This window comes from Maylandia zebra, linkage group LG15 (genome assembly GCF_041146795.1).
Source record: "Maylandia zebra isolate NMK-2024a linkage group LG15, Mzebra_GT3a, whole genome shotgun sequence".
NCBI lineage: Eukaryota > Metazoa > Chordata > Actinopteri > Cichliformes > Cichlidae > Maylandia > Maylandia zebra.
Window position 1 is genome coordinate 17,959,846 of NC_135181.1, and position 23,806 is coordinate 17,983,651.

The 23,806-nt window shown below is 40.3% G+C and overlaps 2 protein-coding genes across 6 annotated transcripts in view; one reads left to right on the top strand and one right to left on the bottom strand.

Annotated features, from left to right (window-relative positions):
* clu (clusterin) lies at positions 1-10,494 on the top strand. Its single transcript, XM_004550564.4, has 10 exons — positions 1-118; positions 3,765-3,940; positions 4,793-4,941; positions 5,282-5,452; positions 5,593-5,763; positions 5,902-6,115; positions 6,838-6,978; positions 8,886-9,106; positions 9,424-9,611; positions 9,861-10,494. Exons 2-10 carry the CDS (start codon positions 3,820-3,822, stop codon positions 9,871-9,873), a joined length of 1,389 nt encoding a protein of 462 aa, XP_004550621.3. The 5' UTR covers positions 1-118; positions 3,765-3,819; the 3' UTR covers positions 9,874-10,494.
* The window catches only part of reps1 (RALBP1 associated Eps domain containing 1), a 20,713-nt gene continuing 7,022 nt past the window's right edge, over positions 10,116-23,806 (bottom strand). For 3 of the 5 annotated variants that reach the window (XM_076874035.1, XM_004550561.4, XM_014414558.3), the window contains 15 exons: positions 23,443-23,573; positions 21,726-21,888; positions 21,582-21,645; positions 20,657-20,811; positions 20,004-20,125; positions 19,525-19,605; positions 18,226-18,313; positions 17,607-17,708; positions 16,020-16,080; positions 15,621-15,819; positions 15,339-15,533; positions 14,803-14,892; positions 14,496-14,653; positions 14,304-14,409; positions 10,116-14,208 (listed from right to left, as the gene is read on the bottom strand). In XM_076874035.1, the coding sequence (XP_076730150.1) occupies positions 14,140-14,208; positions 14,304-14,409; positions 14,496-14,653; positions 14,803-14,892; positions 15,339-15,533; positions 15,621-15,819; positions 16,020-16,080; positions 17,607-17,708; positions 18,226-18,313; positions 19,525-19,605; positions 20,004-20,125; positions 20,657-20,811; positions 21,582-21,645; positions 21,726-21,888; positions 23,443-23,573 (1,784 nt within the window). In that variant the 3' untranslated portion in view covers positions 10,116-14,139. The remainder of the gene's footprint in view (positions 14,209-14,303; positions 14,410-14,495; positions 14,654-14,802; positions 14,893-15,338; positions 15,534-15,620; positions 15,820-16,019; positions 16,081-17,606; positions 17,709-18,225; positions 18,314-19,524; positions 19,606-20,003; positions 20,126-20,656; positions 20,812-21,581; positions 21,646-21,725; positions 21,889-23,442; positions 23,574-23,806) is intronic. The other 2 variants (XM_076874036.1, XM_004550563.4) reach the window with 2 other exon arrangements.

Below are 23,806 nucleotides of genomic sequence, written 5' to 3' on the forward strand. Positions count from 1 at the left end.
AGCAGCATGCTCGGTCATCACATGTCTGCACCGTCCCCGTTATCCGCTGGTATAAATAAGAGCAGCAGCGAGCCTGGGGCAGCTTCGGACGAGCTGGAGTCTCAGGAAACAAACAGAGGTGAGTCAGAGGACCTTTGCTTTTTGCAGGTCGGTGTTTTTGTGTGCAGACTGTGGTGGTTACATTTTTATATAAGCTATAACATATTTAAACAAAACAGAACAGACCTCGTTTGCATTTTTGCAGGTTTTGCAGATAAAACGTCAGACTGTAAAAATCACTTCTAACTTATTAATTAAAACCATGTCGTGTTATTCCCTTTCATGCGGTCGTGCTGACTGAAGGTGATTGCTGTTTAAATTGCTTACTCATGGGTGTGACCTCCATCTCTGGATCAAAACAACTGGATTAGGGGGTATGACGTCCCGCTGTGATTTACTTCAATAACACGCTTCAGCATTTTACGCAGTGCTTGGTGCGTAAATAATAATAAAAACGTGAAACTAAATTATAAATCTGTAATCACATGCATGTTTGCAGGTTTTAAAATGTTAAACTATTAAAGCATTGCTGGATCTTTATCATTATTGTTACATTTTCTGGTTTATAAATAGAAATAGCCCTGACTCCTTCATGCCTATAGGACAGTTAAGTCCTATGGGTGAAGAAGTCCCCAAACACTTTAAATAATGAGGCCAGTGTCCCATTTTTGACAGATTAGTCCATTTTTTTCTTCTTATTTAAGCACCGGGAAAGTCATTAATGGGGGGACAGAAGCAAAAGGAGCAAATCCATCAGGCAAGATATTTTAGAAATACCTGGGTAATTTCACTGTCACTGTAACACTAGTTTAATAAAGAAATAGTAGAATAAAATGAAAGAAATTTAATTAAATCATTGCACAATATTAAACATTATAAGTGAAATGTGCGAATAGTTGTGCAGCAGTATACTGTAGGGCAACAACGTCATAAATACAAAGGTATGGTAGTGTAAGCTATTTTAGAGTATAAAGTGTAATTTGTATGAGATAAATGTTACAATAACAAAATGCAAAAAACAAAATTAGCAAGACATTTTGTATTTTTCTGATTTTATAAACATAAACTACAACATCAGACAAACACATTTGTTGTGTTCCCGATGCTTAAAGTGGCCGAGGTTTGCTTTAAAAATGAACAAAATTACTCTTCAGCGGCCAAGATTTCATTTCTCAGTACTAAATGTCTTTTAATAGTAATCTAAGTGTCAAATAAAATATTTACAATGGTAAATAAATACTTCCACAAAATAAAGGTGACGTGTGGGAGACTGAGCAGATGTTGATGTCATACTGGTAATGCTGAACTTTCTAGAGGAACATCTGGAGAGGAGGAGTGTTGGTATTTCAGTTGTGTAACCAGGATACTTGCAGTTGTTGTTCAGCAAATAACACAACTGGGCCCGTGCATTGTTAATACTTTTCATTTGCCTAACTTTCTCTCCATCTCTCTCTCACACTGTTTTTTCTGTGCTTTTCATGTCAGCATTGCTCATTCTTTCCCCTCACTGAACGTCTGGCCTTACTCATTAGTTTTTTCTCTCATTACAAAAGGCTGGATTGGAAATAGTGTTTACAAACCTTCTAATTCCGGGCATGCTCTAATTAAGCAAGACGTTTAGTATTATGTGGATGATGACCTCACTGTGTTTGCTGTATGTTTAAAAACGCAGAAAGTTCATATAAGCAGCAGAAAGTGGGACATTTTATCTGCTCCCAGGTGGACGTCCAGTCCAGCCCTGCTGGATTTAGAACATCTGATGACATTTTGCAGTTTTTGAAGGACTGAAAAAAATATCCAGGAAGGTTACATCAGTGCTGATTTAAGACTATACTGTGTACTGTAACAAGAACACAGACAATGGACACAAAAAATCTAAATTGAAACTCTTTTAAGATGGCATAAACCTTTTCTGATTAGTAATTATTAATTCGCTGTGGGCATTTAATCATATAGTGCAAGCAGACCCAAAAAGTTTCCAAAGATAGAGAGCTTTCATACTGATTCTGGGGAAGAGTGTGTAAGCTGATCTGCAGGTCATCTTAAATATTCTTATTTGACTGAACCCATGCAGAGTCAGGGGTATGAATGGCCCTCTTTCAGTGGGATGATTGAATACATTCAGTAGGAGAGGGTTGAATAAATAAAGGGAACAGGAAATATAAACATCAACTACCAAACAATGAAAAAGTTCTTGACGGTTTTTGGGATGTTGCAGCAGATTTGTATGCATACTGTACTCTGCTTGTTTCCATAGAAACAGGAGGAGATTGTGGGCGAGCGACTGCAAACAAAAACACACTGTAGAAGATGAGCAAGACGCTCCTAAGACCTGTGCTTTTATACTGGGTGTGCAAACGCTTTGCTTCACCTGAAGTACCTGGTGCTTGCAGTGTGTCTGCATGAAGACACACTCATTAAGAACAGAACTAGAGGGGTAAATGCGTCGTTGGCTGAATCTTAATTCCAGCAGTTTAGAAGAAAGAAAAAGATGTTCATCTTGTCTCAACATGACAGATTTGCCCATTCACAAATCTTGTGGAAGACATTGGCAATCCTCTACATCAGTGATTTTCTTGATTTTTGGAAACCAACGAATCCCTCTTTAAATGTTTTCACTATACTTTCCTATTAAACAATGTCTGCTTTTTATGTGATCAGTTAGCTCTTTAAGCCTGAAAGCATCTGTGTAGCTACCCTTTTGCTCAATCAAAACTCTAAATCAGGGTGAAGAGCTTCATAAGAGTCTTGAAAAATTCTTAGTCGTAATTCTGCCAAATCTGATCCACAGCAAAAGCTACGTCCGGTTTAATCACCATAGAAATGGGCAGCCTTTCCACTGTGTGCGCCAAGTTCTGCAAACAAAACAAAAATAGCCTTTAAAAAAAAGTCTTCTAAGTAGATTTTTTCCTTTCTGTTATGTTTTGTGTCAAGTAAGCATGCGCATTATCTAATGGTGTGTAATTGTGTAAGTGTGTAATTTTGGTTATTATGGATGGTTAAACACTGAGCTAATCCTGATAAAGACTAATCTCCAGAAGGCTCCAGAAAAACAGCAAAATGAATCAGCAAAGTTCAGCTAGACTGCTGCATGTGGCCATGTGTTTTTAGAGAAAATAAGGATTATTGCTGACTGCAGAAATAATCAGCAGAGATTAGACTCCCACATGGGAGAGATTATTTATGCTGCTTGGGGAAGAGCTGCACAGAGAGGAGAGAAGCCTGGTCCAACTGACTGGTGAACTTCTCTGTCTTTGTCCGTCTCATGTCAGCGTGAGTGGGGGGTCATACACCACAGACATCCTCTGCTGAATATGTCATTGTTGGGTGAACGGGCAGCTGACCAAGCACACGTCAGAGAAGAAATGGGTAAATAGAGAAAGAGCCTGCTGTTCTATTATATAATGCCTCTGAAAGGCACTTTGGTCATTGCCGCAGGAGAACGCTGATCTGAACTCAAAACATCCTTTAATGATTGAAACTGGGGACGAATAAGATGTTCATCAGTTTGAATTATTTAGTGTTATTGATTGGTTATTTTTAGCTGTTGCCATGTAAGGGCACAAAACCGCTGAGCAAACGTGATGATTTTTTACTGCGTAGCTCCCCACCTGCTTTTTCTCCAGCTTCCATCGCCCTCTGGTGGAGATAAGGAGTCTGTGCAATGACATTTTTCACAGTCCAGAGTCAGTTTGGACTGAAAGTGTGTTTGATTTACATTCCAGGTCTTTGGCATCATATTCACATCATTACCTGCTGGCCCTGCAAGAGTCAGAGAGGATGCTAATGATGATGATGATGATGATGAAGAGGAAAGGCTCGAAAGAGTCTTTGACCTTGGTGGCTCTTCTGGTGGCCTCAGCCAGCTGTATCCTTCCTCCGACAAAAGAAGATCTTAACCGTAAGTTTGCAGGGTGTGGAAAAAAGGGTTTAAAGGGCCAGTTCACACAAAAGGATTGATCTGATGACGTTAACAACTTGGTAGTTACGGAAGTAATGTTAGGGTTATCTAGATAAATAGCTTTTAATAGGGCAACAGATTTCTTTTCATGGTATTCCACTAATAGGAATCTTCCATTAGTGCTATAAAACTAAAGGTATTGAAGATGATGTCATTTTTTTCAAGCATATTTGTTAAAGTTGAGTCAAAGAGCAGCATAAAAGATTAAAAAAATAGTTAAAGGAAATATATAAACAAAAAAGGTGTTAACAATAACCAATAAAAGGCCCCTCAATTAGGCCTGGATATTTAGTATTCATGCAGATCTCCTTGTCTGTCAAATTTCTGTGATTTGTGCAATGCCAAGAGCTTGTAATATGCATGCATTACTGTTATGGAGGTCCGTGTTGTGTCTAGACACAGGGTAGTTGATATTCTATCTGCATGAGCACATTTGTGGTCTGTTAGTCTGCCCTTCAAATGTCTTTTGGTTCCTCCAGGGTGATAAAATACTCTGCAGCTGGGACTCTACAGACTCTGGAGTCTGTGGATGACAGACAGGGTGCTGAGGTTAATTTAATGACTAAATTCTAAATTCATTATTAAAAGATAATGCATAAATGTCCAGGTCTGTGTTACATTTGTGCTGTGATTCTACATACCGGACCGCTTAGGATATGTAGAATAAAATAATCGCCTGAGCAGAAGTTGACAGTGAGCAGAACAAACAGAACAGACGTCATGTAATATCAGTAACATTCAAGGCCATTTTATGGAAGTTAACATTTTCTGCGTGTTGTTTGTGGTTTACAGAGATTTCCATTCAGGGAGAAAAGTATCTGGACAGACAAATTGAAAATGCCATCAATGGAGTGAAGGAAATGAAGAGTGTGATGCAGAAATCTTCAGAGGAGCACAAGAGGTTTTTGGATGATCTGGAGAAAACCGAGCAGAAGAAAGAGGTAGCACTAATATTAAGCACTATATGTTTTAACAGTATCTTTGTTGGCGATGCTCTAGGGGAATAAGTGAAGTAAAGATGTCTAGTGATTTGGGTTTTTTGGGCCACAACACACAGAAAAGTAATTTTTTAATGTTCCAGAGGTTTAGACTTTGTTTTTAAATGTTTAACAGCGAGAAAGTGTTCTCTTTTTTTCACTTAAATCTGTCCGTGCTGCAGATAAGAACATATTTCCTGAGAGAATTTACTCTAAACTGACGATTCTCACATTTAACACAAAAGGACGAGATAATTATTACCAAAGATGGGGCCAGAATAAAGTTGGATGTTTTAATGTATAGGAAGCGATGCGTACAGCTCAGGAGATGGAGGCCAAGCTGGAGAAGGAGGACGAGGTTTGTAACGAGACCATGAAGGCTCTGTGGGAGGAGTGCAAGCCTTGTCTGAAGAACACCTGTGTGAAATACTACTCCCGAACCTGCAGCAGCGGATCTGGACTGGTGGGACGTCAGGTCAGACACTAAAGGAGATACAACACTATGCATATTTCATCCTTTCGCCTTCATCATTCTTCTTCTCTCCCCTGAAATATTAAGCCATGAAAGACATTTTAAGTTTGATTCAAAATGATACCTGCTCCTTCGGTCTGCAGCTGGAGGAGGTTCTGAATAGAACATCTCCTTTCTCCATCTGGATCAATGGAGAGAAGATCGACATCCTGGAGCAAGAAGGACAACGGCAGAACAGAGAGTTCAAGAACCTGGAGGAAAAATACACAGAGATGGCCGACGGCGTGGACAACATATTCACAGATAGCATGAAGGTACAGTTTACCTTTGCTTGTTTATGTGCAGAATAAATCTTTAAGCACCACTTCCTCTTTGAACAAGTATACAGCAAACACACTCACTCACTACATCAGTACCAGCATCAGCTCAGTCTCTGTATTTGTTGTTTTCAGGTGGCCGATTATGTGCACTACAGCCCTCCTGTGATCTATTTGCCTAACTTCCTGTCGCCGTACGCTCGCCGCGGCAGAAGCATCCGCTCTCTGTTCCACGATCCTTTCCACGGCTTCCAGAACTTGTTCTCCCCTATGATGGGAATGAGCCGGAACTTCTTCAGTTCCATGGGCTCCATGATGGACATGGACAGTGACACTGTTCCCAATGAGGGTCGGTTTTTCTGTCAGGTTCAATGTTTTTATTCAGAAACTATCTAGAGAGCTATCGGCTGCAGAATCACACATGCTGTAAACTCAAAAACCCCTCGTTTTAATGAAAGTAATGTGTGCTGACAGCTTTTAAGTCTAACTACAGACTGTCTATAAAATGTGGACGTCGCTTGTGGACCCTTAAGTTGCATTCTTTGTAATGACCAGCAGGGGGGGTTCAACTCATCTGGTTGCAAAAGGTAGTCAGGGTATATAGAAGCCTTTAGTGACTATATATCCACCATTTACTTGATCTTTGATCTCAGTGAACAGGTTCGTGATCAGACTATAGTCTCAAGTAATAGCTTGAGACCATAAACATAAAATTGTATTAATGACATTAGAGTACCGTTTGGTCTGTGATTTTAGCATGTTGTTAGGCGTTTTTTGTCAAAATGATGATATAATTGAAAATGCATAATTAAGGTTTTGTGGCTATAACTTAGATGTAATATATACCTGTGCAGCTGTAAACGGCATTGCTGCATTGGCTGGTAAATAACTTACTAGGTAATAATTGGTTTAGCTTAAATAAAAAGCAAATCTCCTCTGGTTTCTGTGGAGTCACATGACCAATAGTGACGTTCAGACAAGAAAAATTTAATTCGTGTGCAGAGGCACATCACTGTTGGGTTTTATTTTCACATGAAACGTTCATAACGCGCGTTTGTGTCATTCACACAGATGGTAACGTAAATGAGGACGTGATCATCACCAAACCTTACGGTAACGGCAGGATGACCTGCAGAGAGATCCGTCGCAACTCAGCCGGCTGCTTCAAGTTCCGCGACGAGTGTCAGAAGTGCAAAGAAATCCAGCACATTGGTAAGATGGTGTCTCGTTCATTGACTAAAACCTTTTATTCCCCCTGTTAACATGGATACAGGAGTAAAAATAGTTAAGATGGAGCATATGGGAAATATTACCAAAATAAATTAAAACATCATCCTTCATTATTTAAAAAAAAAATTATATAAGAAGCCATTTAACAGCTATGAGGGCCTCTTCAAACTGCCTTTCATCCAAATTCGACTGGCAGGAAGCCAGGTTCTGAGACCTGAATAATGATCCAGGGATGTCTTGATTAGAGCAGCACAATTAATATTTATAGAGAGTGTAATTTAATCATGTGATCTCTTCCTTTGTGTCGATCATGCTATTGTTACTCTTCCATTAAACGGCAGGACAGAACTGGGCTCTGACACAAAAGCATCTATTTATAGACTCTTGGAAAATACAAAGAGCTTTGTTTTGTTTTTGCGCTCAGAGGGATCCATCAGCTAGTTGATTTGAACTAGCTATAAATTATAGTTTCAATTTTAAACAATGAAAAGCAGCTGGAACTCTTTGTTTCCCTGTTTTTCATTTTTAAATCAGTGGCATAATATCAAGGCTCTATGTACGGTTGTCCTAACTAAAATACTCCGGTCTGGACAGAAGTAACGGTCTGCAGTGTCTCTTATTCTTGTAATTCAGGTGTTTTTCAGTCCCATTGCTACATTGTATAAAGTAAAACAGTTAGTCATGCAGTCTGTGAATGAACGGCTCATTCTAAAGACCTCATTCAATGGAGTGTGGTGCTATTATTGGATGCCACTACTGCAACAAATCAGTTCGGGAAATGACTTTGCATTATTACCACCTACAGTTGATCATGGGAAATCTGGGGGGAAAGTGGAAGAGTTTAGGAACCAAAGCAACTCAGCCACAAAGTTATAGAACAGGGTCGCTAATTGCTGAGGCAAATAAGGCAGAGCTCCAATCCTCCTCTGGCATCAATATCAGCACATAAACTGTGCACCCGGAGCTTCGTAGCATGAATTTCCATGACCAAGCAGCTCCTTTAGGTGTTTGTCTATGTGGCGTATCTGAGATTGAGACCAACAAAACTTGAATGTACAGATGTAGGATCGCAGAGGATGAATAACCGTGACCTGTTAAGGAGTTTTACCACAACCAGCAGGTTGAACTTTTTGCCTTATGTTGAAATATGGTAGTAACTGTTGCAAAAGTGAGGGTAAGAAACGTCATGTAGCTCAATTGTTTGGACAAAATTAGCTACATGTATTTCAAACATTTAAAAGAATAAAGAATATATGGGCATTCAGCAAAAAAAAAAAAAAATCCGATGCATTATTGTCTGAATATAAGTAACTCAAATTTATGCTCAAAAAGAAGCAGGAAGACATAAACTACCCCTCTTTCCTGTCTAATAAATGATAGCAATATTCATCCAACTTACCAGTGACCTACCACTGGCCCATATGCACATGCAAGTGCATTCATACCTACACATTATGTGCAGTCTTGCATATATATAATAGTCACAGCTGCTAAATATCAGCGGGTCTGCTTGCCTATAGCATAACTGCAGACTATTCTGAAATTGAAACATGTATGTGTGACAACGCTTTGGAGTTAATGCCTTAGAGATGACTCACTCCCCATCTTGTGTGTAGTACTTGTGAGGATAAGTTTGCCTTTCTTCCTCAATTACAGCAAGCACAGAGTAGTATTTTATTTCATTGTTTACTTTACTTTTAAAGGACTTTTTGGAAAGTAGTAGGTAGAAACAGATGTGCCAAACTAGGAGACCGCATTAGTGGTTGAATTTAAAAAAAAAAAAAAGAGGGGGTGGGGTCAGCATTTATCTAATTAATTTAAGCCTGATGTAGCAGTTAAGTGATTTTCCAACTTTACTCAAGCTCCACGATGATGTTTTTCCCTCACAGACTGCTCTGGGAAGAAACCTCTGGAGGGCCCCCTGAAGGAGGAGCTGGAGGAGGCTCTGGCCTTGGCCGAGCGTTTCACCCAGCAGTACAACTCCCTCCTGAAGAGGTTCGAAGAGCAGATGCTCAACACCTCCTCCATCTTGGATTTGTTCAACAGTCAGTTTGGCTGGGTGTCTTCTCTCGCGAACAACACCAGCGACGGCATCTTCAGTGTTCAGGCGGTAAGCACTGTTGCTTCATTTGACCTTAATTTAAAATATGCAATATTATGGTTGTAATTTGTTATCTAGATATAGTTATGCTTTTCAACACTTCTATTTTTATCACCTGAAAAACTTGTGTTAGGTGTCTAAGTACCGGTATCTGCCCACAGCTATTACAAGACAAAGAAAAACACCAAATCCTGCAAAATTATCCAACTTCTGAAAGATCCAGAAACGATTTTTCTCTTTATCATCAGTCATTTTAATCATTTGTTTCAGCTGCAACTTACAGAAACCCCCTGAAAAGCTAAAACCCCCACCTCCTTATGCTACAGGTGATGTGCAAGGACTCCGAGAAGAAGGTTGATGGGGAGGAGGAGCCTGGAGAAACCAAAGTGAGCGTGAAGCTCTTCGACTCACCATCCATGAACTTCACCGTGCCGAGCGAAATCCCCTGGAACGACCCCAAGTTCTCTGAGGTGGTAGCTCAGGAAGCTCTGGATCGCTACAAGGAAACCAGTGTGTGAGTGTCAGAGAGGACTGCAGCAGGCTGAAAATCATCAATTAAAGGATTATTTAAAAATGTTAGGAAGAGGACTAGGATTCAAAAAGATTGATTTTATTCATTTCCTTTTTCCTAACCCAGCACTGCTACTTTGACTTGTTGTGACATTGATTTAATGCCCTCCGTGACAGTTAACAGCCTGTGGATAACAGTTCACAGATCAGTGATAGATTCTGATCTCCATCTCTGTTGTTTCTTCTTCCACAGTGTCGTCAAATAAGCTGGATTTACTCCTGAACCTGCATCGTCTTCTGACCACAGAATGTTCTGGATTCATCATCAAAACACACCTGAAACCCTGACGCTAACCCAATGTTCCTCTTCAAGTCCTGCCTTTGCAAACGACACAGTTTAACCTCAGAGGTTTATATTGTTACATTAGTCCTGCTGTAAGAGAAGATATTTAGTAGATAACAGCTCCGCTCATGTGTATAGTACTTCCAACAAACGCACTTGTATTACAGGCAACATGGGGGGGGGGGGCACTAGGCGACGTTTTTTTGTGCAGTTTTATTTTTGTGGAATTTGAAATGTATTCTTTTTGCATTCAGCCGCAGTCACACGTGATTAAAAAGATTGTTTTTCCATTAAAGATTGTACCAAGTTTTGAATGGTTGCAAAGATTTGAAGAAAACTGGAGCACTGAAGTAACTTTAATGGCTTGATCATTACTTTTGCAGAGCTCAGATACTTCCTGTATAGAGTTGATGAAAGCGATTTATTGGCTTTAATTAAAATCGTCGACCAAAGCTGGGAAGTTCAGGATTGCTTTGAGCCGCTCAGTAAAACAACCTAGAAATGAAGCAATATGTAGAAACTGAATAAAACCTGCTCTAACCTATTCCACTTCCCTGTCTACTCTTATTCTGAGTTTGTGTTTTACTTATAAGAAATTGATCAACGGCTCCGGTGGACAGACTACAACAAACTACCTCACAGGTCAAAGTTGAACTAAACCAGATAATTAACAAAAAGTCTGCTTTTATATTTTTTGGAGTAACTGGGGTGGCGTAATGCTTCAGTGCTTAGCATTGTGTTCCTGTGGATGTAAGAGTGTGAATGGTTTCTGCGATAGGTTTGGTCTACCCCTCCTCTCCCTCTGTGACAGCTGGGATGGGCTGCACTCTCCATAACCCTGTTAGATAATCATCCATCTTACAGTCTTGCTGTGATCATACTTTATCGTCGGAAGTTTAAAACAAGTGACGCTGACCAAAATTTCTTGTTAGGCAAATATATAAAAACGGCTACACTATGGAACCCATTTTCTTCCCAACACCATTAAACCATGGGGTGATAAATTTCAAGTAAATTAGCGTCTTACTCCACATAGACATGATTTCGTCACATACTCTCGACAGAATTGTCAGATGTACATCCCTGCTGGCTAACTGGGGAAGTCTACCAGCATGGTCATAAAGAGTTTGAGACGACTTGTTTGGTGACTGGGTGCATTTTCTTTTAACCATTTCCAGATAAATTAGTGAGTAAAGAGAGCAGTTTTTAAAATATTGTGCCGTTTTTTTATTTTTGTGTAAAAATCACACAGCTGCTAGTTGAATCTGCAGAGATACAGTACATCCATGCAGTTAAACATCTAGGGTTCCCACAGCCAAGAGAGAAGGAATTAAATAGAATATTCTTTCGCTGTTAGTCAGCAATTAATGCAAATTTACATATGAGTCCAAAAGTGTGTATCATATACAATATACAACACAGATCTGGGAGCGAATAGCATTCAAAATCCCATCAAAGACTTCATTACCGACTGATTGTTTCTGCCTGCCTGTATTGCCTTTTGGGTTAAAGGATGATGAGGGAGCTGTTGTGCTAGCAAAAATAAAATCAATCCCACTTGAAGGTGTCTAACAGGGTTTTAAATGGTACTAGTTCCAGGTCTGGAAACAACATGCGCGCACGCGCACACACACACACACACACACACACACACACACACACACACAAATTACATCATCGTCCTCAATAGCAGAAAAAAAAAAAAGAAGGCGAGCCTTGATAAAACAAGGAAGAGAGGTCAGTCAGCCGCTGTGGAAACCTGAACGCCGTCGGGGGAAGTAAGGCTTTAGAAGAAGACTGATGCTTCACCAAAAAAAAAACCCAAACAACAACACAAGGATAAATCATTAATAAAAGAAAAATTCACTGACCAAAAACGGGGCATTTTATGACACTGGCACAAAAAAAAAAAAAAAAAAAAAAAACATGAGAAATAAAACAAGTGGTTCATCATTTTTTTCATCTTAAAGCATCTTTTTAAATACACGTGAAAGACAACATGCAGATTAAAAGTAAGCAAAGAGAGACAACAAATAAAAGAAATTGTGAGGGAACAAGAGGGGGGGGGGAAGGTGGGGATTCAGTTCAAAGTGCAGTTGGGACATTCAGGTCTCCCACTCTGTTGACTGGTCTCCTGTTAAGCTTCATCTACACCCACAGATTTCAGGTGAAACTGCCCTGATACAACACTGATCTGGAGTTTACTTCCCTCTGGAGCCAGGAGCCCGGGGAAGTGGACTGCTCATCAGTACCACCCCAAAAAAACAACAAAAAGGCAAAAATACATCACAAACATACAGTAGATGAGGTTCTGGAAGAGCTACGATACAAAAACCAGAGTATACTGTTCACATGGTTGCTACTATCATCGGACAAACACTTAGGTACAGTTGGTCTGTGAGGATGTATCGCCCATTCTTGCATAGTGCTGACTGCCCGATTGGAAAACAGCTGTTTTGTTGTTGTTTTCTCTCTCTTTTTTTTTTTTAAATCATCAAAAATCACTACCTGCTGCATCAGTTTGGATCTGTGCACATGTTTGCTGAAGAGAAATCACAGGCAAACTTCTCCCCAATCAGCAACAAATGTATTCTTCATAAACGCCGCTTCCTGCAATCAAACAGCTGGAATATCTTCAAACCCTTCATATGAACGTCTGTTCTTGACTCATAAAGGTGAAGTTAAAGTTTGGGAGAGAAAAAAAAAAAGAAAAAAAAAGGAAACAAAACCCACAGCGTTAGAAAGAAAGCTGAAATGTCAAGCCAGAGCTAGGTTTGAAAGTAAATGAAGAAAACTTCAGGGAAAGAAAAGGTGGTGCATTTTTCTTCAAACACAGCCCGAGCGGAAGTGAAAGAGAAGAGTGAAAGTTCAGTCATTTGGCATAAAGTGAAACCCTTCAGTCACCACGATCCCAAAAAACAAAACACTGTAACACATAGAAAACAAAAAAAAACAAAAAACAGAAGACATGGCACTTTCACTCACTGCATCATGCCATCAACCACGCAAATGTTTACATGTAGACTTGAAGGGGGCGGTAAGAGAGGAAGGGTGGACTGAGTTCATGTCACAGGATGCGTCACCAAAAAAAAAAAAAAAAAAAAGCTTTCACCGTGTTGGTTTAGTCATTAAGCCCCACACAAACACACAAAAGGTCCTGTCTGGAGATAGCCCAGTATGTTTCACAAATAGAGAGGCGACTACACCAAACTCCATTTAGAAAAAGACAAATTTATCCTTACTTGCTTATTGACCGATGTACCGACGGATGATTTGTGCTGTAGACTTCCTTCGGTCTTCATGTGTCCCATTGCAAGCCCATAAAATCTGTGTTCTTTGGATTATTTCACAATAATGGACAGCCATGGGTGCCACATGTTCAGCAGAACAGACCATTCATGAGGATTCAAAAACAAGAAATGCCTTCAGAGCACTACAGTAGTAGCACGGATCAAAAAGTGAAAAGAGGAAAAATGTAACCTTTTTTTATAAACCAGAAACTTCTAAGTTTTAGCATATAATGCTCACTTAAAGCACAATTTGCCCGTCTTTACTCTTCCATGTCAATTTCGGTGTAATAAACAAGACCCAACCTGTCGAGTTTGTGACATCAGACGATATTAGAAGGTCTAAAATCTTTATAGGTCGTCTCAGTTCACTTACACAAAAGACGAAAAGAAAACTGTTTCGCCCCCTTTTTAAATTTTCTGCAGGAGTTTGGTGCAGCCGAGTCAAGCATACTGGTGCCAGCCACCAGGAACACAAATGCACAAACAGTCACACAAACATGACAAATACACTCCGCGTTTCTCCTTCAGTCATTCAGAGAGTGATTTAATCAAGACACCAGCAGTTTTATCTTCAGAGCGAACTTGGAGCTGGAGCGCTCTGCCTCTCAGTTTGCCGTCATCCTCCTCACCTTCGCCTCTCTTTAGCAAAAAGTGAAAAGTGCCAGTTTCTAAGATCCCCTCCCACTGGTAAGACTGTGCCCTCAGGTCTGTCCGGTTTACGATTGAGCAGTGTGTGATTGAGCGTGACAGTTTTTAACGGAATGCCCTGAGGCAGGTTGAAGCCTCCGGGAAAAGCCGAGATTGATGGAAGGAAAAGGAGAGGAGGAAGGGAGGAGTCACAACGAGGGCCACAGCCTTGATTCAGATGAACTACAGTAGAGTTGCTCTCCATATGTAGGTTAAAGATGGGAAAAGGGTCTGAGCTGCTCCAGCTGGACTTCTAGAGATATCCTTTCTTCAAGCAGATCCTGGGAAAAGAAAACAGGTGTGAGCAAAGCGGGAGTTAAAAGGAGAACAAAGTCTGTTTGCTAAAACTAGAAAACACTACTAATGTCTTCCATACCTTCAGCTGCTGCTGGAGCTCACTGTTAAGTCGTGCCAAAACAGTGTTTGTCTCCTTGTTCCTTCTGATTGAAGCCTGAATCGCCTTTTTATCCTTTCCAACTGACCTGCAAACAGAGAAATATGCTTTTTCTAAAGTGCTGATAAACACAACGCCCTGTAAAGTGTCCCCAACCAAAGCAAGTTTCTCCACCTGGGAATGGAAGGCTGAGTGGCCAGGACGGCGGCTATGACGTTAGATTTCTGTGGACCGTGCTGCTCGTCCTCCGGCCTCAGCTCGTCTTCAGACTTCAACCTTCGACGTACAGGTTTGGGGGGAGGAGCCAGGGGGCCGGAGGAGCCTTTGGCTCCCTGACGGGACAACAAAGAGTTTACCTCACTTTCACACAGTCTAATAAACAAGTGTGCCTATGAATTTCAGATTGCCTCTTGATGTTCCACACAAACACAAAAAGTTTAAAAACCACTGGTCTTATTGAGTTTAAAGTTTAAAGACGTACAGAGTTGACTGTAGCTGAGGGTCTCTCATCAGCTTGGCCGTCACTCTTAACTGTTCTCAAGGGGCCGGCCCCCTCCGAAGGCTTGTCCCCCTGCGGACATAAACAAACAATGCATGTGAAAGTGAAAGTGTTTACTCAAATGTAACACAACAGCCACAGTTAAGAAATTAAAAGATGCAGATTGCAGATGGTTTGCAACAATAATATTTCATAAGAAGTCTAATATTTAATACTAGAAGACAAAAAAAACAAAAACAAAAACAAAACAAAAAAACGGTAACATGGATGAAATCTGTCAATCAATGTGTGGGTTTAGAACATTATATAACAAAGGGAAGGAAAACTAAAATAAACAACCAATTGGGGATTTTGGGAAAGAGCAAAAGAAATACATTCAAAAATCAAAAGAATCAATACATTAACATCAACATATTATACACAAAGCCAGACTATAAATGCTATCTCTGAGAAGAACTGATGTTGTCTAGAGGAGCATCATTCTATTTCCAAACCCTGACCCTCCAGGATCGACCTACCTGTCCTGGCTCGATGTGTTTGTCCACCTCTGGTAGGCTTGAGGGCTGCTCAGAGGCTGCAAAGGCCTGAAACTGGCTGAAATCTGCAAAGTTGGGCTGCTGGGGAATCTGCTGTGGGGATGTGGTGGTGAGCACCGCCGCGCCTCCTGGTATACTCTCCGCCTCTACGCGATGCCCGGTGAGTGGTACTGATGTCTGGGGAGGGATGAAAGGGTGTCGTGACAGCTTTCGTAGTATCAAAATCACAAATAATGCCAATGACACATAAAATACTTTTCTTACTTGTGTGGGAAGCGGTCGTGGAGGCACAGCAGGAGGGTAAGCTATCGTAGAGGGTTGGGGTTGTCCTGTGGCAGACGTGGCAGCAAAGGTGCGATTCATGTCCAGAGATGAGGAGCGAGAGTGGGAGGGGTGGGGACGGGGTGGAGGGGGAGGCGGGGCTACCACCTTCAAAGCCTCTGGGGACGTACCCGACTGAGACCTGAGCACATTAATGTTTAAAGATTTACACACAGGATACAGTGCTTTATTTACAACACGATTCATCACAGTTCAGGTCTGGAGTTGATCATTGAACAGAGCTGCAACATGACCAACTGAGTAACAATGTGAGGAAGTAGAAAAACCCAAAAGCATCACTTTCAGTAATTGTCAGAAAGGACAGACAGAAAATGAACGAACCTCTGCCTTGTGATTGGCTCCTGGTCTGAGGTGAAAGAGTCTGAACTGCTGTAACCATCACCTTCATGAAAAGAAAAGAAAAAAACCCCACAAGCATACAAATCATGAGAAAATTAACAAAATGGTAGTTGTTTTTTTTTTTTTTTTAATTCTTCCACAAAAAATTGGAATCTTAGTCTGGACTATCAGCAGCTGAACTGAGGTTATGAAGGCACCACCAAGGAAAGACAAATGTGAAATGGTACTAAGATAGTGCCTTTCTACCAAATTTAAGTATTTTCTATTGTATTCACCCAGTTACATGCCAATGGATGCATTTGGGGCAACTTGGGGTTCAGTACTTTGACATGTGGTATGGAGGAGCAGGGATTGGTAGACAACTGTCTCTACCACCTGAGCCACAGACACCTTCCAACATATAAGGGAAAAATACTTCCATTTTTATTTATTTATTTATTTTTAGTCTTGATTTTTGTATGTTACTTTAAAGTATCAAGGGTTTTCTTTTGTCATTAAATCGACTGCTTGCCAGATTTCTATCTGTAATTTTGTTCTTAATGATGTAACCTATGGCTGGGCCATATCATACCGTTCACGGTAATACCAGTATAATGTTGGGCAACGATAAGAAAATGAAATATCGCGATAGAATATGGGTAAAACGCGCATGCGCAGTGCCTTTGTTTTCATACACACATGGCGTAAAAAGCATGGCGACGGCAGAGAATGAGAAGGGCGAAAGTGGATCATTGAATGAAACGGATGAACCAGAATTGGTTTGAAAAAATGCTGCAACTTCAGTGGTGTGGAACTGGTTTAGCTTTCGTCCGTCAGATACACAACAAAGCACTATTTTTGGTAGCGCATGCTAGCGGGCCGGCGTTATTACCGTGTTTTTTGGAAAATACGGCACACTTAAAATCAATCCTTTGATTTTTCTGAAAATCGACAGTGCCCCTTATAATCCTGCGTGCCTTATGTATGAATTCTGGTTGTGTTTACTGACCTCGAAACGATTTTATGTCGTACACGGCGCTCAGCAATCTGTCAAATGTTTCAGTACGACTTTGCTAAGCTACAAACCCGCACCGATTGATGGATTGTTGAAGCATTACGGCTATCGTAGGCAGGAGGCTCGCGTATTGTGTGTGTATAACCTCTTTTTAAGTTTTGTGGATATTATACATGGTTATGCTGAGGATATGTCGGCCAGTTTCCACTGGAAATGCCTTTTGGTTAAACTGTCAGCAAGGAATTTGCATTTGCACTGTTAAAGTTTTCTATAACTTTAATCCACATAAAAAACAGCTGCTTGTTTAAGTGAAAATACATTGCTGGGTTTTTTTGCACTAATAAAGTTGTGGAGTTGTAAAGTATTTTGTCTAGTGTCAATTATATCGTCATCGCAAATTTTCAAATGTATATCGTGATAAATATTTTTGATCATATCGCCCTGCTCTAGTCTGTCCTTAAAATAGAAAGTGGATTAAAATGGCTAAACAAATAAATAACTGCATCATGTGTCGGATGATGTTTTCGGAACACCGTAGTAAAGCTCCCTGCCATAGCAGCTCATCTTTTACTCACCTACAGTGTTGGCAGCTACAAACTTCATGGAGGCGGGTAATTTGGCTTCTTCAGACAGTTCTGGAGGTTTAGCCAGCAGAGGACTGGTAGGATGATTGTGGTCTAAATATTGGAGGAAGGGGGAGATCACAAACAGGGGAAAGTGTTGAAGCAAATGCAGTCAATCAACAGGGAAAATTAAATGTTAGCAATCGGCTGTTAGTTTGGACAAAACGTGCTCAGTTGCAGAAAAACAAAAACATGTATATGAGTAATAAAAGCTCCTGTGAGGCGCTCTTTGAATCATTTCAAATGGTGACCTTTTGGATTTTTATTACTTTCCCAATAGTGCGCACTCTGCAAAGCACAAAGTAAGCTGACTGTATTAGCACAGCTGGATGTTTTCCCACCTGTTACAATATGTTTTTTTCTTCAGTATATAAAGAACATACTAGCATGCTTTCTAATGCAATTAGGTCATAATTCTGTTTCAGTCATATTAAAGTTCCTTCACGTTGCTGCCCACAAAAACAGATTTAGAGGTCTGCCTGTTGCTGCACATGTGCAGCAATATCATTATTATTTATTCAACTGTAAGTCAGGATTTGGACAGTCAGTTTAAGGTCAGAGAGTTTCTCACCACTGCCAGTCCTCTTCAGCTCCATCTCCTGCATGTGAATCTTACTGGGCGTCATCCGGATGGGAACTGGGTGAACGATGGCCGTGTCCTGTGGAAAAGAGACACAGAGAGGGTCAAACCGACAGGAAGAAGATAGGTAATTTTTTTTTTTTTTTTTTTTTTGCTGCTGGTCCTGTGAGGAGGAAGGGTCAACATGAAAACCTGTGTGGCACTCTTTTAGCTGACATGCTCACTGAGCATCTCATCAAACATGTTTAAATGAGAAGATGTGAAAGACCTGGAAACATATTTTCTAAATAAGCTTTTAAAAAAATAAATAAAAATAAAAGACGTGCCCATACAATTATTACCCCCCCCATCCTAACGACAACTAAAAACAAACAAAAGACTGTTATTGTTTCAAAAATTATTTTCCGCTCCGAGTGTGTTCTTCACAGTTGGACAGCAAAGATCCTATGCACCCATTAAGATTTGGTGCATGGATGGCAGCGGAGAATTTAGCCACAAAAAACAAATTAAAAAAAGAATTTGTGGAGCTGTTTGGGCCTGCTGTCGGTGCAGGATTTTTCCACAGCAGAGAGAGATTTGGGGCTTTTTTTACTCCTACATCAGTGGGGTTACATTTACTTAAATTCTAAATTATTCAAATGGCTAAAAATAACTGTATTAGCCTTACATTCATACACAAACTGACTGCAGAAAATTCAACGGTCAATTAAGACTAACATGGAAAACTTTGATAAATCTAATTTTTGGGAGATTTATAGGTTAAGCTTGATAAGTGTTTTGTTTTTGTTTTTAATCTTGAGTTTCAGCTCAGAATGGGAGTACATAAAAGCAGTCTAAAAACAGATGCACACTCCTGCAATATAAAACCGTATTTGAAGTCAGAGCTATTTTTGGGACAATTATTTGTTTACGGTTTAAAAATTAAAAATACATAAACGTGAAGAACTTTGACTGTTCAAAAGTAAATGCACAACAGAATTGTGCACAACCTTTAGTTCTTAATCATGTGAGGAAAAATGCATCTCTTACAATCTTAAAATGTGATTGGTGGATGTGACTCTAAAGAAAAAAAAAAAAAAAAAAAAAAGGTGATGTCCAATAGAAACTGAGCAAGCCAAATCACAACACACACTTCTATTGCTGATGCACTTAATTGCACTTTGAAAGAACATCATGCAGGCAGTGAGACAGAGAGGACCTGAGAGAGATAGAGAGAAAAAGGAGAGATCTGGAGAGGGTTAATGTCTGTCCATTAATGGTGAAACCATGCATGCTAAGTGATTGACTTACAGGGTCAGCTGGTGCAATGTTAGAGTCAAATTGGGTCAGAGTTTGTGAGCTGGAGGAGCGCTCGCTAAACGTCTCCCACTGCTGCAGGAGACAGACAGACAGTGAGAAAAAACATGTCAGTCAGTCAGCCAGTGCAGTGACATCACACATTTACATCATCAGTCTCAGCCTCTGCCGTGATGCCACACCGACGCGGCATCATCAGCAGGCGTGGAAACAAAACGGACATTGCCGACTTTCATACACAGTCTCAAGAAGTGAGAGAGGAGGTGCTGAATTATCAGAAAATATGTTTGATGATGAATAGGATGACGTGGCACTCGAATTATAATGGATGGATAAAGAGAGAGCAACCTCACTTAATTAACCCTGAGCAATTAAGATGAATCAAACGCAAACGGAGCAAAAGCAAACAGCCTCGAGTTTAGAGGATGTGTAAAAACGACAAATATAGTCATGTGGTGCGTGCACGTTGGAACCTCGTTGCTCTGGTTCATCTCTGGCCAGGCTTGATTGAGCGAAGGCATAGAGGGAGACTTGTTGGGGGTCACCTCTACTGGTGACGCAGAGTATCCAACATCAGCAGTCTGCTCTGGGACTTCTGGAAAAAAAAAATAGACACGAGTTAAATACACATAAATAAACTAAAAAAATCCACACAACATTACTTTTGGTTGGGATTCTTCAAAAAGATGAACTTCAGAGAAGAGCTTGAGATAAAACATTTTTTTCATGCAGTCAAAATGCCAACTACATTTAACCATCAATGGCAAAAATCGTGAAACTTCAAAGTGCAATCGTTTCTGCTTCTGAGTATTGCATAAGCACATAAGAAAGACTATTTCTCTGCTGTTTTCCTGATATGTAAAAAACAAGGTCAACACTGAATTATAACACTTGATAAACATGTTTGTTATGGCTATCAGCAACTGAGTCAATGTCAAGTTAAAAGAGGGCAGGAGAACACAAAACTGTGTCCTGAAAAGTGCAGCTCAGCCCAAAAATCAGTTAACTACTTCCAACATGCGGGTTTTGCACAATAGCGCTGTTACCCTAGGTCTAATGAGGTGTGAGATAAGAAAATGAATAAAGGGTGCAGCAGAGAGAGGAAGAGAGAGGCAAGCCTGAGCACCTGCTGAGTCATCGAGGTCAATCAGCTTTGGCATCAGGCTTTCAGGAAGCTTCTCGGGGAGGTCGTAGCCATTCTTCCTGGCCACAACTAAGTGAAAGGCAGCGCAGAATTCATCCAGGGTCAGCGCTCCATCTTTATCAAAGTCTGACAGCTCCCTTTAAACACACATTAGACAGTAAGAATATCATATCATATACGGCATTACAGCAGACATTGAATCTGATCCGACTTGCCCATTTACATGCCGTGTTTGCTGCTTAGAGCTAGTGATACTAGTCATTATGAATCCTGTCAAAACAAGTTGTGTCAACTGACACTGCACGCTTCTTTGGAAATAATCCCATAAACAGGAACTGACAACTTGTTTTTGATGAGCTCGATTAGCCACAAACGTCTTACTCATCTGCAAAATAAAGCCAGGTTGGTTTGGAGTTAACAAAGAACTGGTGAAACACATTTTCTTTGCACCAACTACATATGGTCAAACCTTTTGTCTTTGTTGATGTTTGGCATTTTTTTTTAGTAAAAATTAGTCTTGAAGTTTAACAGTTAACCATATCCAGGTTGCACATGCTGTCCGATCAGTGATGATACATTCTGATAAAGAGCAAAGAAAAGCTTCTTGGTGTTTTTAGGATTAACTGCCACACACTGCACTTGTCTAAAAAGTAAATAAAGCTTTTACTACAGCTTCCTATTAAGTTTTATAAATATGAAATTAGGGATCTTTCAATAGAACAAAGGAGCACTGGTGCAAAGATCAATGCCCATCCTGCTCTAACCTACAGCATATCCGCATGTCAAACTGTTAAATGTGGCCATCAACTCCATTCAGGTGGTGAACGCGTGTTTATGGTGCCCTTAATTTCCCTTAGATACACAAACACACACAGAGGCCATAAATAGCAGAAGAGCAGTGACTCACCAAATATGTGACAATTCTAAAATCGGTAGCTTTGATTTAGTGAAGAACTCTTTTGCTGCTGAACCTGAAACACGCAGAAACCACAGTTTATTAATAACCCATGTTTTATCCTGATAGCACGTGTGTGTGTATTTTTGTTCCTACCAGGTATGAAGCCAGTGAGGTCAGGCTGAATTGTTTTAAACTGGTTAATGTAATACTGCCTCTGCTCGTCTGTGATCTTCCACGGATCATCGTACGTGCTGGACTGTCGCTGGATCTCATTGGTCGTTGCAGCTGAGGCTACTGTTCGTATTGTTGTGCTTTCCTACGAGAACCCATTTACAGAAACATTTAAGAAAGACGAGCATAATTAAGTATTAAGAATAACACTTTAACCTATGCAAATCCAGCTTCTTCACTGTTAGTATGTACAGTGCGTGTCTCCCTGGCCCCCTACTCATACATACAAACTTGGCACTACAAGAAATCAAACCTTTAAAGAATAATATTCAAAACTGAAACAAAACAATGGTTACAGAACTTTCAGCCTAAAGTAGAACTGACTTTTTGCTTGTTAGCTCAGAACGACAAGAAGAAACTAAAAGAGGGCATGATGTGTACCTATAATTAGACAGTGGGTACAGAGGCCTTTGCCTGAGAAATGTCACAGAAGCTGCTCATGTTTCAGTCAAGCAGCAGCGTTTGCAGATAAAGTACTGATACAAGATGCTGGCTGACATTCAAGGCCCGATTGTGGTTACTGTGATATCTCGTGCTTTATGTTTGCAGTTTCTGATGGCAGACATTTGCATCACATTTTCCAGCTAAAATACTCTGTGTGGTCATCTTGTAACTTGCTGATCTATTAATGCTCTATTGAACTGTATCACCTTCTCTAGGTCTGTATTGTGAGGGTGTACATGTGTCCTTTAATTTATAGCCTCACTTTGCTGTCTTCTCGTCCCATCTCTGCATAGTGATTGGCTAATGGTGGTAAAGATAGAATAGATCCAAAATATTTCTGAGCATTTCAGTGTTTTTATATTGGCAATGATTGACCTTAATTTTATCTCAGCTCACTTAGTAAGTGCAAAATGTCAAAAACTCCAAAAGTGGTGATTGTTGTTACTAACTGTGGGCTACACACTACCAAATACGCACACAACACAAGAGTGTTGAGTAGTTATGTTTTTAGGGGTTGTTTTTTTTACCCAAATCAAATGTTTGTTTGTTTGTTTGTTTTTTATATATATGGCCACGATTCACCTTATAGCTGTTTGGTTTAGTTCAAGGATTTCACTGGTGAAAATGAAAAAACTCATTTCCGTAATCAGAGCCCTTATTTAAAATAGTGGGTGTTCACTGTATTGTGAAAAAGAAGATTTTCACAGGACTATATGCTGTTTTGTGAAATCTGAACAAACGGCAAGACTTCTGGAACAATGACAGATAAAGCTCAGCCTAAACTTGGTCACGCAACAGGACAATGATCCCAAGCAGAGCAGCAAATCTACATTAGAATGGCTGAAAAAGAGAAGAATCATGGCGATGCACTGGCCCAGGCAAAGTCGAAATCTCAACCTGACTGAAATGTTGTGGCGGGGCCTTAGGAGAACCGCCCATAAATTAACTTCAAACTGAAGCAATATTAACAACATTGGGCCAAGTTTCAGCCACAATGATGTGAGAGATTGACAAAAATCATACGGCAACCCATTACTTCACATTATTGCTGCTGAAGTACTGAATCAGTGTAGTGTATCCAACATCCAACTAGCGCCTTGTAATTTAAGATGGAACGCTGATGTGCATCTTTCTAGCTTGCTTGTATAATGAAGCCTGTTGCAATAGGAAGCGAGTCGAACCAACAGCGCTGTACCTGGACTGATGATGGATGCATTGCTGGAAGCGTGCTGGAAGGCGGTGTGTCCGCTGTAAAACTGACCCAACTCTCCTGACCTGGAAGAGGTGGTGAGTGGGACGGCCACATGCCATCGCCAGCCACTGGACCTGAAAGGAGAAGGACAGGAAAGTATGTTTTTGCAAGTAATGTTAATTAAGAAGTTTTGTTTTCATACCATTCTTTGTAATATCTCAACTACTTTTTATGCTGGAAAAAAACAAAAAAAAAAGCAGGCACAATTACTTTGGTCCCCTAATGACAAACTGCAGCAAGTGTCTGTGTCAGCAAATATCATTAACAGCATGTAGGCGCTGCAAACAACAGGAAGTGGTACAAACGA